Below are 13,650 nucleotides of genomic sequence, written 5' to 3'. Positions count from 1 at the left end.
CGAATTCCTCAATTTGATTGTTCTAATGAAAGTTGCTTTATGTTTACATTTGCTGAAACAAAGCAATGTTTTCATGAATTTTGCCACATGCTATTGCCTCAACATGACACTCTTATTGTACAGAGAACAAAATTGCAACCCCCTACCCTCCGTTTTGTTTAAAGCTTTTCTAGTATGACCTGACTAAAATGGTTGCAGATAGACTGTCTATTACAAGATCTGGTTTATGGCTTTATCCACTTGAGGTACTGCTTGTGTTTTATCACAATTGATAGAAGGGAAACCATTTTCAGTGTGTTCATTACTGACAGATTTAATAGTCATTGAACATTTTGCCACTCAGAGAAGGCTGTATCATGAAATGTAGCTGAATTTCCTTGATTCTGCAGACAAGCTTCAAACATCCAGTTGTCTGTATACACTGTGAGAAAATCACCAGAGTGGCCAATGTAGTCGCATTTATTATTTTGTTTTCAGGTCACATGACATGGTATTTGGACCTGCAAATTTGGGAGAAGATGCAGTTAAAAACTTTAGAACAAAACATCGTTGTAATTCGTGCTGTGGAAGGCTCAAACTTCCTGGTAAGATTTTTCTGATCTGTACCCCTTCCCCTTTTCTCCCCTTCACCCACACCATCCTCCCCTTTCCCCTGCCTCCACCCCCTCTCCCCCAGTTTCTTTCCCCCCTGCCTTCCATGACATGTGCTGGGCAGTTACTTTGTGACACGATACTTCACCCAGTGGGTGAATGGGCCCTGGTAGTAATGGGTCATTTGATCATGTGCAACAAACTCGAATTTCCAGCAGCATCAACGGGAAGGAGCAGGAGCTCTGACTATTAGATTCTCTCGCAAACTTCTGGTCTGTTGTATAGACCTTTATGTAGAGCTTAACTCACCTGGGTTTAAGTAACTCAACAAAAAAAAAACAGACAGGAGGAAGCCATTTAGCTTCAAGTCTGTTCTGTTTAATTAGATTGTTGCTGATCTGTGACCTAACCCCTTTGTTGGATTTTAGTTGTCTAAAGGTATCCATCTCAGTTGGGCTTTGCCATGAGTCTTTTTTTTTCCCAAACATACTTTATTCGAGATATTTTCAGATATCACTTCTGAAAGTTCTGGCTACCATTTGTAGTCTGTGACCCAGAATCCTAGATTCCCCAACCAGCAGAAATAGTTTTGTTTTTTATTCTACCTGTTACCCCTAGTATCTTAAGAAATTTAGTTTGTATAATCTATTCTCAGAATTTACTTCTTGAAGTTGAGCTCTCATTCTGTTAAACTGTACTGCGTTCCTTCTGGGAACAGTTTAGATATTTTTTAAAGTTTGTGAGAAGATTTGTAGCTCAGGTGCTCGTTGTGGTGGTTCTGTTCGCCGAGCTGGGAATTTGTGTTTCAGACGTTTGGTCCCCTGTCTAGGTGACCTCCTCAGTGCTTGGGAGCCTCCTGTGAAGTGCTTCTGTGATGTTTCCTCCGGCATTTATAGTGGTTTGTATCTGCCGCTTCTGGTTGTCAGTTCCAGCTGTCCGCTGCAGTGGCCGGTATATTGGGTCCAGGTCGATGTGATTGATTGAATTGCTTGATTGATTGATTGAATGTAGTGTTTTGCACAAAACACGACATAGGACAAACAGGAAGACAACTAACGATCTGTATCCATGAACATCAACTAGCCACGAAACAACACGACCAGCTATCCTTAGTAGCCACACACACAGATGACAAGCAACATGAGTTTGACTGGGACAACACTACTATTATAGGACAAGCCAAACCGAGAACAGCCAGGGAATTCCTAGAGGCATGGCACTCATCCACAGATTCAATCAATAAGCACATCCACCTGGACCCAATATACCGGCCACTGCAACGGACAGCTGGAACTGACAACCGGAAGCGGCAGGTTCAAACCACTACAAATGCTGGAGGAAACATCAGAGAAGCGCTTCACAGGAGGCTCCCAAGCACTGAGGATATTTTTTAATCTGTTCAGAGATGTTATTACACACCTCCTGGAGCAGATGGGACTTGAACCTGGGTTTCTTGGTTCAGAGGTAAGGACATTACCACTGCACCACAAGAGTCCTCCAAGACTAGTCTATGCTTGCAAAATGATGTGGTATCCAGAACTGTTCAATGCAATGATTGAATCTGAAAGATTCCTGGTCTGTGTGGGAGATTGGGTAAATACCAGAAACAAAAGAATGATTAAAGTAGTTACTCGTAGAATCATAGAGGGGTACAGCAGGGAAACAGATCCTTTGGTCCAACTCATCCAGGCCGACCAGATATCCTAACCTAATCTAGTCCCATTTGCCAGCACTAGGCCCATATCCCTCTGAACCCTTCCTATTCACGTACCTAGCCCAGATGCCTTTTAAATGTTGTAATTGTACCATCCTCCTCCACTTCCTCTGGCAGCTCATTCCACACACACACCACCCTCTGGGTGAAAACGTTGCCCATTAGGTCCCTTTTATATCTTTTCCCTTTTATATCTTTTCCCTCTCACCCTGAACCTATACCCTCTAGTTCTGGACTCACCCACGTCAGGGAAAAGACCTGTCTGTTTACTCTATCCATGTCCCTCATGGTTTTATAAACCTCAATAAGGTCAACCCTCAGCCTCCGATGCTCCAGGGAAAACAGCCGCAGCCTATTCAGCCTCTCCCAATAGCTCAAATCCTCCAACTGATAGTGTAGGCCAACACAGATTTCTTGGCTTAAGGTTTATGTTGGAACAAGACATTTGGCGATCTTTATCAGCATTCACTGCAGTCCCACTGCCCTCTGCTTAATCTGGGGTTCCTATTCATTATTATCAAGTTACTCTGGAGAAACTGATAAGTGCACAAGAATATATTCCATGGGTGCAACTAGGTCCTTCATATGATCCATCCCCATACCTCATATTAACATTCAAGGCCAGAATTCTGTTTTTTTTCAGTTCAGATTTATTCCAAAGTGAAGCATTACACGTGTACAGTTCCTAACCCTACTAATTATGTCAGTTTCTATACATATCTCTCTGTTCAAAGAGAAAATATCCTCCACCTATTTAAACTTGCCCTTTTACAGTTGGTATCCCAAATATCACACTTGACCTTTTCCCAAATGGAAGTTAAAATACAAAGAACCAGTGCCATGAAGTTGTTTACTACACATGGTGGCAAGCTCCACAATCTGACCATTCCATGGGTGAAAACAGTTTCTCTTGAATCAGTAATTGAATCTAATTTATCAACCATACAAAAGATTTAAACTTTGGAGACTAGGTGCAAACAAAGAAAAGATTGCACATCTGTTAAAGAGTTCATTGCTGATCTGACTAGAAGTTGTTGGATCTGAACAAATTGGTGGAAAATGAACTTTTTTGTTTTTGACACCTCGTGTGACTTGTTGAAGAACTGAGTTTAAGGAAGTGTTTTTATTGCTTCATTGTTGCAGAGCCACATTCCATCAGACTGTGGTGTGGCACCTTCACACCAAATACAGACCTCTTGAGTGGACATACTTAGAAATATGAAATCTTACATGCCCTTCAGCCTGTAATATCTAGAATGGCTCTTCAAAGAGTCCACTTTATTTCCATGTTATTTCCCTCAAAATCTGAAAATTAGTTTTCTTCCTGCATATATTGAGTTGGTTTTTGAAAGTTACTTTGAAATTATTTCTACCACCTTCGTGGGACTTGAATTCTATCTTGACAACTCATTGTGTCTTTTTTCCACCCCCATGCCCTTCCATCTGTTCTCAATCATCAATAAAGACATGGGAATTGCATGGTTGTGCTATGAAGTGGCACACTTACACGGCAATAACTTGCTCAGCAGGACTCAGTTTTAGTTCTTTCAACATCACTCTTCATTGTATTGATCCCAACATGGACTTGAGAGCCGAATTTGTGCTGAGATGACGGTGACTGCGTATGAGAGAGAGGAGCAGAACCTGGCCATTCAGGCCGTCAAGTCTGCTTCACCGTTCGATCATCACTAATGTTTCTCAAACACACCTGCATTCTCCTCATAATTTTGATCGTCTTATTTATCAATAGCCTATCTATCTCTGTCTTAAACACATTCAATGACTTGATCTCCACAGTCTTCTGCAGCAATAAGTTCCGCAGATTCACCACCCTCTGACTGAAGAAATTCTTCCATATCTCCGTTCTAAGGGGTCATCCCTTCAACTCTGAGTCTGTGCCCTAGTTTCTCCTTCTCATAGAAACACTTTCTCCATGTCCACTCTATCCAGGAATCCCAGTATTGTATCAACTTCAGTGAGATTCCATCTTTTCCCTAGCCTTTCTAACCTCCGAGACCTCCACCGGTTCCTCCTATGAGAAGTCCTTTCTTCCCTGGGATCATTCTTGTAAACCTCCTCAGGACCCCTCCAAGGCCAACACATAGTTCCTTCGATATGGAGCCCAAAACTGCTCTCAATATTTCAAATGCACTCTGACCAGAGCCTTATATAGCCTCGGCAGTGCATCTCTGCTCTTGTATTCTAAACCTCCTGAAATGAATGTTAACATTGCATTTGTCTTCCTAATTGCCAACTAAGCATGCATGTTAAAATGTAGAGAATCTTGAACTAAGATTCCCAAATCCCTTTGTGCTTCAGATTTCCAAAGCTTTTTACCATTTAGAAAGTAGTCTATATCTCTGATCTTGCTACAAAGTGCATAACCTCACACTTTGCCAGTGTTTTCCATCTGTCACTTCCCTAGCCTATGTAAGTAATGCTGCAGCCTGTTCGCTTCCTCAACACTACCTGTCCCTCCACCTATCTTTTTGTCACCTGCAAACTTGGTAACAATGCCCTCATTTCCTTTGTTCAGATCATTACTGTATAACTTGAATAGCTGTGGTGCCAACTCCAACCCCTGAGGAACTCCACTAGTCACTGGTTGCCATTCTGAAAAAGACCTCTTTATCCCCACTCTCTACCTTCTGCCAATCAACCAACCCTATACCCATGCAGCACCCTGCCCTAATACCACGGACTGTTATTTAGCAGCCTCCTGTGCCCCATCTTGTCAAAGATCTTCTGGAAATCCAAGTAGATCATAACAACTGGCTTGGTCAGATATGACCTCCCCTTGATGACCCAGCCCTATTTTACCATGCACTTCCAAGTACTCCGTAATCTCATCCTTAATGGTGGACACTCAAATCTTAACTGTGACGAAGGTCAGGCTAATCAGTCTGTATTTTCCTGACATCTGCCTCTCTTCCCTTCTTTAACAGGATCACTACATTAGCCATTTTCCAGTTTTCTAGGACCCTCCCTGACTCCAGTGATTTCTGAAAGATCGTCACCAATGCTTCCATAATCTCTTCCGCTATCTCCTTCAGAACTCTGGGATGTAGTCCACCTGGTCTGAGTGATTTATCCACCTTCAGACCTTTGAGTTTCCCCAGCACCTTCTCTTCAGTGATGGCCACTAGACTAACCTCTGTCCCTGACTCTCAAAGTTCTAGTGTGTCGTTGGTATGTTCCTCTGTGAAAACTGATGCAAAGCACTGTTCAGTACCTCCACCATTTCCTTTTTTCTCATTACCTCTCCAGCCTCACTTTCCAGTGATCCATTGTCCATTCTTGCTGCTCTTGGTTACCTTTCATATATCTAAACAAAAAACTTTTTAATCTTTTACATTGCTAACTAGTTTACCCTCCTATTTCATCATCTCCACCTTTATTGCTTTTTTTAGTTACACTCCTGGTTTTTAAAGGCCTCCCAATCCTCTGACTTGCCATTAACATTCATTGTATGCTTTTTCTTTAGCTTTTCTGCTGTCCCAGACTTCCCTTGTCAGCCTTGGTTTCCTTGTCTTTTCTTTTGATATATTTCTCTTTCCTTGGGATGAATTTCTGTTGCGCCTCCTTCCTGATCAACTCTGATCAGCTCCTCCCTCATGTCTTTGTCATTACCTTTACTCAATTGTAATCCCACGACATCTGACTTAATCATCTTCTCAAACTGCAGGCTGAATTCAACCAGTTAATGGTCACTACCCTCTATGCATTCCTAATCCAGTCTGCCTCAATACACATCACCAAACCAGGAAATGCCTGTTCCTTAGTGGGCTCGATCACAAGCTGTTCCAAATGAAACTACCTCGTAGACATTCCATGAATCCTTTTCCACGAATTCCACAAGGTCCTTATAAAGGATCCCGTCCAAAATGTCCACTCTACTGCTTCTCGGATGCTGCCTGGCCTGCTGTGTTTTTTCCAGCTCCACACTTTATCAACTCTGACTTTGCAGCATCTGCAGTCCCCACTATCTTCTAATTGGTGGAGGCATTGTCATGGAGTATGCACTATTTAATGAAGTTTGACAGTTAACTGCCAAACTTTGTTTTTATTTAAATTAGGCAGGTTCACAGTGATTGGTGAAGGCATTGTTTTAAGACCTGAACCAGAGAATGGCTCTCATCTATTTTGTTGATTTTAAACAGTTGCAGTGTGTGTGCGTCTGAGAGTTTTCCATTTAAGGACTGGTTACATATGATCAGTATCATAGTTGTTGCAAATAGCTAATAGGATATTTAGCTTGTTACCACATGGTGTGCCATTACACATTACCTATTGTTAGCCCCTAACAGTCTCCATTAACAGCGATTCACCCTCCCAGCCAGATCGTTATTGACTCCTTTGTCTGTCCAACTGTTCTTCTCTCTCTTTGGGCTCAATCCCTACCTATCGTTTATTCCTTACCCCCTCCACCTCCCCATCTTTTGCACATAAACCAACACTTTCCTAGCTACATCACTTTGATTTCTCTTTCCAGATGCTCCAGACCTACTGAGCTTTTCCAGCAACTCATGTTTTTGTTTCTGATTTACAGCATCTGCAGTTATTTCTGTTTTTAAATAGGATATGATGTTTGGTATCATTCACTGGCCTTTTGCATATCTGGCCTGTATACCTAGCGTTATGCCAATTTTGACATTCAGGTACCTCATTGTTTGTTTTTGTGACAGGCTGTGGTTACTGGCAGCATCCTGTTAGTGCCAAACACCACTAAGATCATTACTACACTGTCTCAAAATGAAGCAGCTAGCTTTACCATGCTCAAACTTTTGAGAAACCTTATCTGAGGGAATCTGGCACTTTTCAGAACCTTTGGCCTATGCATGGATTTGTGCAATGTAGAGAGAAATGATCTGATCAAGGTATCCTTTATTCTGTATTAAACTCAAATGGTACACATGTTTCAGCGCCCTACTTACATAGTTGCTGAGAAGGCTATAGTTATAGTACAGCATATTTTTTTGGCTGTTCACTGCTAGCAACATTCTGACTGACTGACTGGTTGAAAAACTCTCAAAACTGTCCAGGATGGGTTGCACAATTGCATAAAAGTAAAATATTGCAGATGCTGGAAATCTGGAACAGTGCAATGCTGGAGAGATCTGGGAGGTCTGGCAGCATCTCTGGAGAGGCAGACAGTTAACATTTCAAATCTAGTTATGACACTTCAGAGTGAAGAATTGCAAACCCCCTGCTCTCTTGGGCACCCCACCTGCCAACTCCTTATCAACTGTACAAAGGACAGAACAAGAGAACATAAGAACTAGGAGCAGGAGGAAGCCATCTGGCCCTTTGAGCCTGCCCCACCATTCAATAAGATCATGGCTGATGTTTTTGTGGACTCTGATCCACTTACCCACGCTCTCACCATAATTCCTTTATTATTCAAAATAAAATTACCTGAGTTTTAAAAACATTTACTGAAGTAGTGTCAACTACTTCACTGGGCAGGGAATTCCATAGATTCACAATCCTCTGGGTGAAGAAGTTCCTTCTCAATTCAATCTTAAACGTGCTTCCCCCTATTTTGAGGCTATGACCTCTTACCCTAGTTTCACCTGCCAGTGGAAACATCCTCTCTACTTCTATGTTATCTATTCCTTTCATAATTTTATGCTTCTCTAAGATCCCCCTCATCCTTCTAAATTCCAGTGAATATAATCCTTTCTCTCTCTCCTCATAAGCCAACACTCTCCACTCCAAATCACCCTAGTGAACCTCCTCTGTATCCCCTCTAGTGCCAGTCAATCCTTTCTCAAGGAAGGAAACCAAAATTCATGCTGTACTCCAGGTGTGGCCTCACCAGCACCCTGTACAGCTGCAACATAACCTCCCTACTTTTGAACTGAATCACTTTTAGTATTGAAGGACAAATCCCATTTGCCTTCCTAATTACCTGTTGCACCTACAATCCAACCCTTTGTGATTCATGCACAAGGACACCCAGGTCCCTCTGCATAGCAGCATGTTGCAACTTTTTACCATTCGAGTAATAATCCTTTTTCCTGTTAATCCTACCAAAATGGATGACTTCACATTTACTCATATTGTACTTCATCTGCCAGGCCTTTGCCCACTCAAAGTATCTATGTCCCTCTGCAAAGTTTCACACTGCTCTGCCACTCATCTGCAAACTTTGACACAATACACGTGGTCCCCAACTCCAAATCATCTCTGTGAATTGTTAATAATTGCAGTCCCAAAGCCAATCCCTGAGGTATGCTATTAGTAACTGATTGCCAACCAGAATAGCACTCATTTATCCCCACTCTTTGCTTCCTGTTAGTCAACCAATCCATAATACCATGCACCTTTATCTAATGCAGCAGTCTCTCGTGTTGCATCTTGTGAAAGGCTTTTTGGAAATCTAGGTGCACTACATCTACTGGGTCCCTGTTGTCCACTGTGCTCATAATGTCTTCATAGAATTCCTAAAGATAGTTAAGCATGATCTGCCCTTCATGAGCCCATGCTGCCTCTGCCCGGCAGGATAATTTCTCTCTCAAAGCTTTGCTATTTCTTCCTTGATAATGGACTCGAGCATCTTCCCCACTGTAGTGGTTAAGCTAACCAGTCTATAAGTCCCCATCTTTTGTCTACCTCCTTTTTATTTAAACAGTGGCATCACATTTGCTGTTTTCCAATCTACAGGGACTGCCCCAGAGTCCAGCGAATTTTGGAAAATTACCATCCGTGTACTTGCTATTTCTCCCTCCATCTCTTTTAGTACCCTGGGATGCATTCCATCAGGGCCAGGAGACGTGTCTAAACTTAGCTCCATTATTGCCCAACATTCCCTCTTCTGTAATAACGATTGTTTCCAGGTCCTCACCTACCTTTGTCTCTTTGTCAATGACTGGCATGTTATTAGTGTTCTTCACTGGGAAGACTGACACAAAAGACCTCTTCAATGCCTCAGCCATTTCATCCTTTCCCATAACTAAATGCCCCTCTTCGTCCTCTAAAGGACCAATATTTACTTTAGCCACTTATTTTCATTTTATAGAAACTTTTACTGTCTGTCTTTAAATTCTGTGCTAGTTTTTTTTTCTCATGTTCTATTTTACTTTTCTTTGTAGTTCCTTTTGTGACTTTTTGTTGATCTTTAAATTTTCCCAATCTTCTAATTCAATATTGTTTTTAGCCAATTTGTATGCCTTCTCTTTCAATTTGATAGCCTCCCTTATTTCCTTAGACACACATGGCAGATTCCTCCTTTTCTTGTAGTCCTTCATTTTCACTGGAATACCCTTTTGCTGAGCGCTTTGAAAGTACTCCACTGCTCATCAACTGTCCCTCTATAAAATCTTTGTTTCCAGTCTACTTTAGCCAAGTCCTCCCTCGTTCTATTGTAGTCTCCCTTGTTTAAGCACAGGGCACTGGTATTGGATTTTATCTTCACACTCCCCATCTGTATTCTAAATTCAACCATACTGTGATTTACTCCTTCCAGGAGAATCCCTAACTATGAGGTCATTAATTATTCCTGCCCTCATTACACAGGACCCGATCTCGGATAGTTTGCTCCCTCATTGGTTCTATTACATACTGTCCAAGAAAACTATCACTGATACACTCAACAAACTCCTCCTCAAGGCTACCCTAAAGAGTTGGTTCACCCAATCTTCATGTAGATTAAAAACTCCCATGATAATTGCCATGCCATTTTTACAGGCATTAGTTATTTCCTTGTTTTTTACCCACCCCAATGTAATATTATTTGGTGGTCTATAGACTACGCCTATCAGCGACTTTTCTTCTTAGAATTTTTAATTTCCACCCAAATGGATTAAACCTTATTCTCCATAGAAGCTGTATCATCTCTCAGCACCACCCTGATGTCGTCCTTGAATATCAGAGTTACACTACCTCCCTTACCTTCCTGTCTCCTTTCGAATAGTCTGATATCCCTGGATATTTAACTCCCAGTTGTGACCATCCTGTACCAATGTCTCCATAATGGATACTAAATCATATTCATTTGCGATGATTTGTGCCATTAACTCATTAACCTTGTTATGATTGTTATGAGCATTCAGCTAAAGTGCCCTTTTGCTAGCTTTCTTACCCTCATGATTTCCAACATCTCTAATAATATCTCCTAAGTTATTCTTCCTTTTTACTTCTTTCATAGCCTACCTTGTACTTAATCCCTCCTGCACACCTCCCACTGCTATTTACTATCATACTTCCCTTTCCCTTTCCCTCTTCTCCCCCCCACCCCCCCGGACTCACAAGTGTAAAGTCCTAGTGACAAACTTGTTTATCCTTTTCGCTAGAACACTGGTTCCAAATCAGTTCAGGAGACTGCGTCATCAGTACAGATTCCCCCCGCCCCCGCCCCCACCCCCACCCCCCCCCCCCCCCCCCAGTTCCATTTCACTTACCTTGAGCTATGCATTAGCGCACAATAAGACGTACCATCTTATTTTCTGTGTTTCCCTTAGATATCAGGCGAAATGATTATACACCAGACAAAATGATTTTGTCTCAAGATGGAGTGGAAGTTGCAATCCAGTCGGGCAGTGGTACCAAAGATGTAAGAAATTCAATCCACTTGATGATTTAGGAGAACGGTACAGGGAGGAGATTCCTCCAGTTGGATACTTGAAATTGCTAATGTTACCTGTTACTGGATCAGAAGGAGTTTTGTGGATGGAACTTTGAAATCTAACTTTGAATGGTACATTGAGATAAAATGGTAACAGATTTTGTGGCATATCTCTAGTTTTGTATCATGTGTTGACAGTACAATGGAAATGTTAATTGACTATTTTGTACCTGTCTTTGCTTAAGATTCCAGCAATGACACAAGCAGTATATGCTGACATTGTTAATGACCAGTAGTGATCAGATAGCAATAGAAGAAAGATACATTTCACAGAAGTAATCTATAAAAAGCAAAATTAAATGAAGTGTCAACATTTTAAACAGTTAAATGTCCAATTTTTAAATCTTCGTGCATTTTAATTTTTTAATCAATTTATTAAGAAAAGCCATGTAAACTGGTAAAATTCAGCCGCATAATGTGCAAATAATATTTATTCAAACCATAGTTACCTACAAAAAATCCTTGTCGTATGTTTTGTCTGACAATCAGACAGGTTTTAATAGGCCGATCAATTAAAAAGAATGCTAAATATCTGATCATTGTCCAGTGGTGTCAAAAGAATGTTCTGGTGACCTGATTTTTAATGAATTTCAATTGTGTAGACACTTTGATGTAATACTAGTATTGTGGTACATGCAGATTGAATTTAAAAGAAAAAGTATTGAAATCCTTGTAAATATGGTAATGGGCAGATTGCAATCTATCTTTATGCAAAGAAATGAGACCCAAATCTGTTGAATTGTCAACATGAAGATGCTCTGTCTACCTTAAATATTTATGTAAATGGTAGCACTTGGGCAACTTTTCTATGTTACAAAGAGGTACTATTGTCATTTTTAAAAAGGGTGTTTATATGAAGAATTGTATAATTTTTAATCTAATGTATCTTATAGATACTATTCTTAAGGCACGAATACAACTTGTAATAAAATATGACTGGTTTTACAAAGGCTGGATGGTGCAAACCAAGAGTTAGTGGGATCATGCTGCATAGATTTTGTACATTTAATCTAATAAAAGATTTTTGAAATAAACTTAATGTGTGCTCTATACATCACAAAAACACAGTCTCGAGTTCACTTGTGAAGCATTTTAAAGATGTATTCCGATAACTGGCCATGGTCAGCTGGTGAAAAGAGCCTGAGGTACATGCAGCATCTTGAAGCAGGTGCTCATTAATTTCATTAGGCTCTGGTTTCTGGTGTTTAAATACCAATACTCATCATTTACCAAACTGGTCTCTCTTAGTAACAGCAAGCACCAGCCTAATACGTATATTGAGAGATTTATAGATCACATCAGATTAGTACCAATGAGAGGAAGATTATACAAAATAAAATCAGAAGTCTGTGATGTTTCTGCTGAATATTATTCAGCAGCTTTAGTTACAAGTAGAAGGAGCTGATGGTAACCAGAGTATCTCTGGCAATGACTTCTGATAGCCTACAGAATTCCCAAAGATATATCGTATATGTAACCTCTTCTGGCCCTAAAACTTCCACCTTAAAGTGTCCATTCCTGAGTTTTATTACTCCTGTCCCCATTATTTGAAGATAATGGCACCGGTCACAACCACCTGATGAAGGAGCGTCGCTCCGAAAGCTAGTGCTTCCAATTAAACCTGTTGGACTATAACCTGGTGTTGTGTGATTTTTAACTTTGTAATCCATTATTTGGACCTGTCTTCAACTGTCAGAATTTTCCTTTTTAAAAGCCCCTCTGAAAGAAACAGAAAATAAAAGTCTATTTAGCCCTCAAGTCGATTTCACTATTCCAGATGATCCTGTTGGCCTACTTCATATCCTTAGACTGTGACCCTCTGCTTCTGGGCTTGCTGATTATCGGGAATATTCTGATTACATCCTGCAAGATGTTCCTTGAAAATTGCCTGATGCCATTGACAATTCCTCCCAGCATCTTCAGCCCTTCCAGCCCATTGTGTGCGTGTAGGTTCCTGGCTCAGCTTGATGATCTGGGTGATGCATACTGACATTCACAAACTTCAAGGAATCTCAGCTCTGGCTACAATTATCCTGGGTTTGCAAAGGCCCTGGCATAAAGCGGGTCAATTACTATCTTGTCAATTCATCCTACACCACCACCAACAACACCAACATCAACTGGTCATTGTCATCTTGCTGCTTATGGGAGCTTTGCTGTATACAAATTAGCTGCTGCTTTGAGAAGTCTGAAAGTCTTGGAAGTTGCTCAAAATGTTTTGTGAATATTTTGAATATTTGTGACCTTTTGGAGCATCTATTTAATCTATTTTGAAGGAACTTTGGTAGTTATAGTGTTATCATGTCGATATAGAATTGGGGAAATGGGGTGAGGGCAAGGGTGTGAGGTAGGGATGGGTAAGATTTTGGGGTAGTGAATGGGGGTATAATTGAGGGCAAGTAGTTTTTGTGGCACAGATTTGGGGCTGAGTGGTTATTGGGAGTTGAATTATTGAGAGAGTGTGTGGGTGTAATTGAGGGGAATGGTGTGGTTATTGAGGTGACTTGGGGGTGATAACTGTCAGGGAACGATGGTTAGATATTTTCCAATCAACGTGTTAAGATGTTATGACATCTCTAGAACAGGTGAGGCTTGAACCCATGTCTGGATCAGAGGTAGGGATGCTGCCACTGCACAGGTGAATGGGCTGATAATTGAGGGTGTGGTTATTGGGAGAATGGGGAAGGGAGTCACACTGAACAAAGAAGAATACAGCACA

The 13,650-nt window shown here is 41.0% G+C and overlaps 1 protein-coding gene across 4 annotated transcripts in view; it reads left to right on the top strand.

The window, feature by feature from the left end:
• Positions 1-11,965, top strand: part of trpm7 (transient receptor potential cation channel, subfamily M, member 7) — a 191,139-nt gene extending 179,174 nt beyond the window's left edge. For all 4 annotated transcript variants that reach the window (XM_072565434.1, XM_072565433.1, XM_072565435.1 and 1 more), the window contains 2 exons: positions 478-584; positions 10,768-11,965. In XM_072565434.1, coding sequence (XP_072421535.1) covers positions 478-584; positions 10,768-10,889 — 229 coding nt within the window. In that variant the 3' untranslated portion in view covers positions 10,890-11,965. The remainder of the gene's footprint in view (positions 1-477; positions 585-10,767) is intronic.
• The last annotated feature ends 1,685 nt before the right edge of the window (positions 11,966-13,650 follow it).

Source organism: Chiloscyllium punctatum, chromosome 48 (genome assembly GCF_047496795.1).
Source record: "Chiloscyllium punctatum isolate Juve2018m chromosome 48, sChiPun1.3, whole genome shotgun sequence".
In the NCBI taxonomy this organism is placed as follows: domain Eukaryota; kingdom Metazoa; phylum Chordata; class Chondrichthyes; order Orectolobiformes; family Hemiscylliidae; genus Chiloscyllium; species Chiloscyllium punctatum.
The sequence above is the reverse complement of the archived record's forward strand: the minus strand, read 5'-3'. Positions and strand labels throughout refer to the sequence as shown.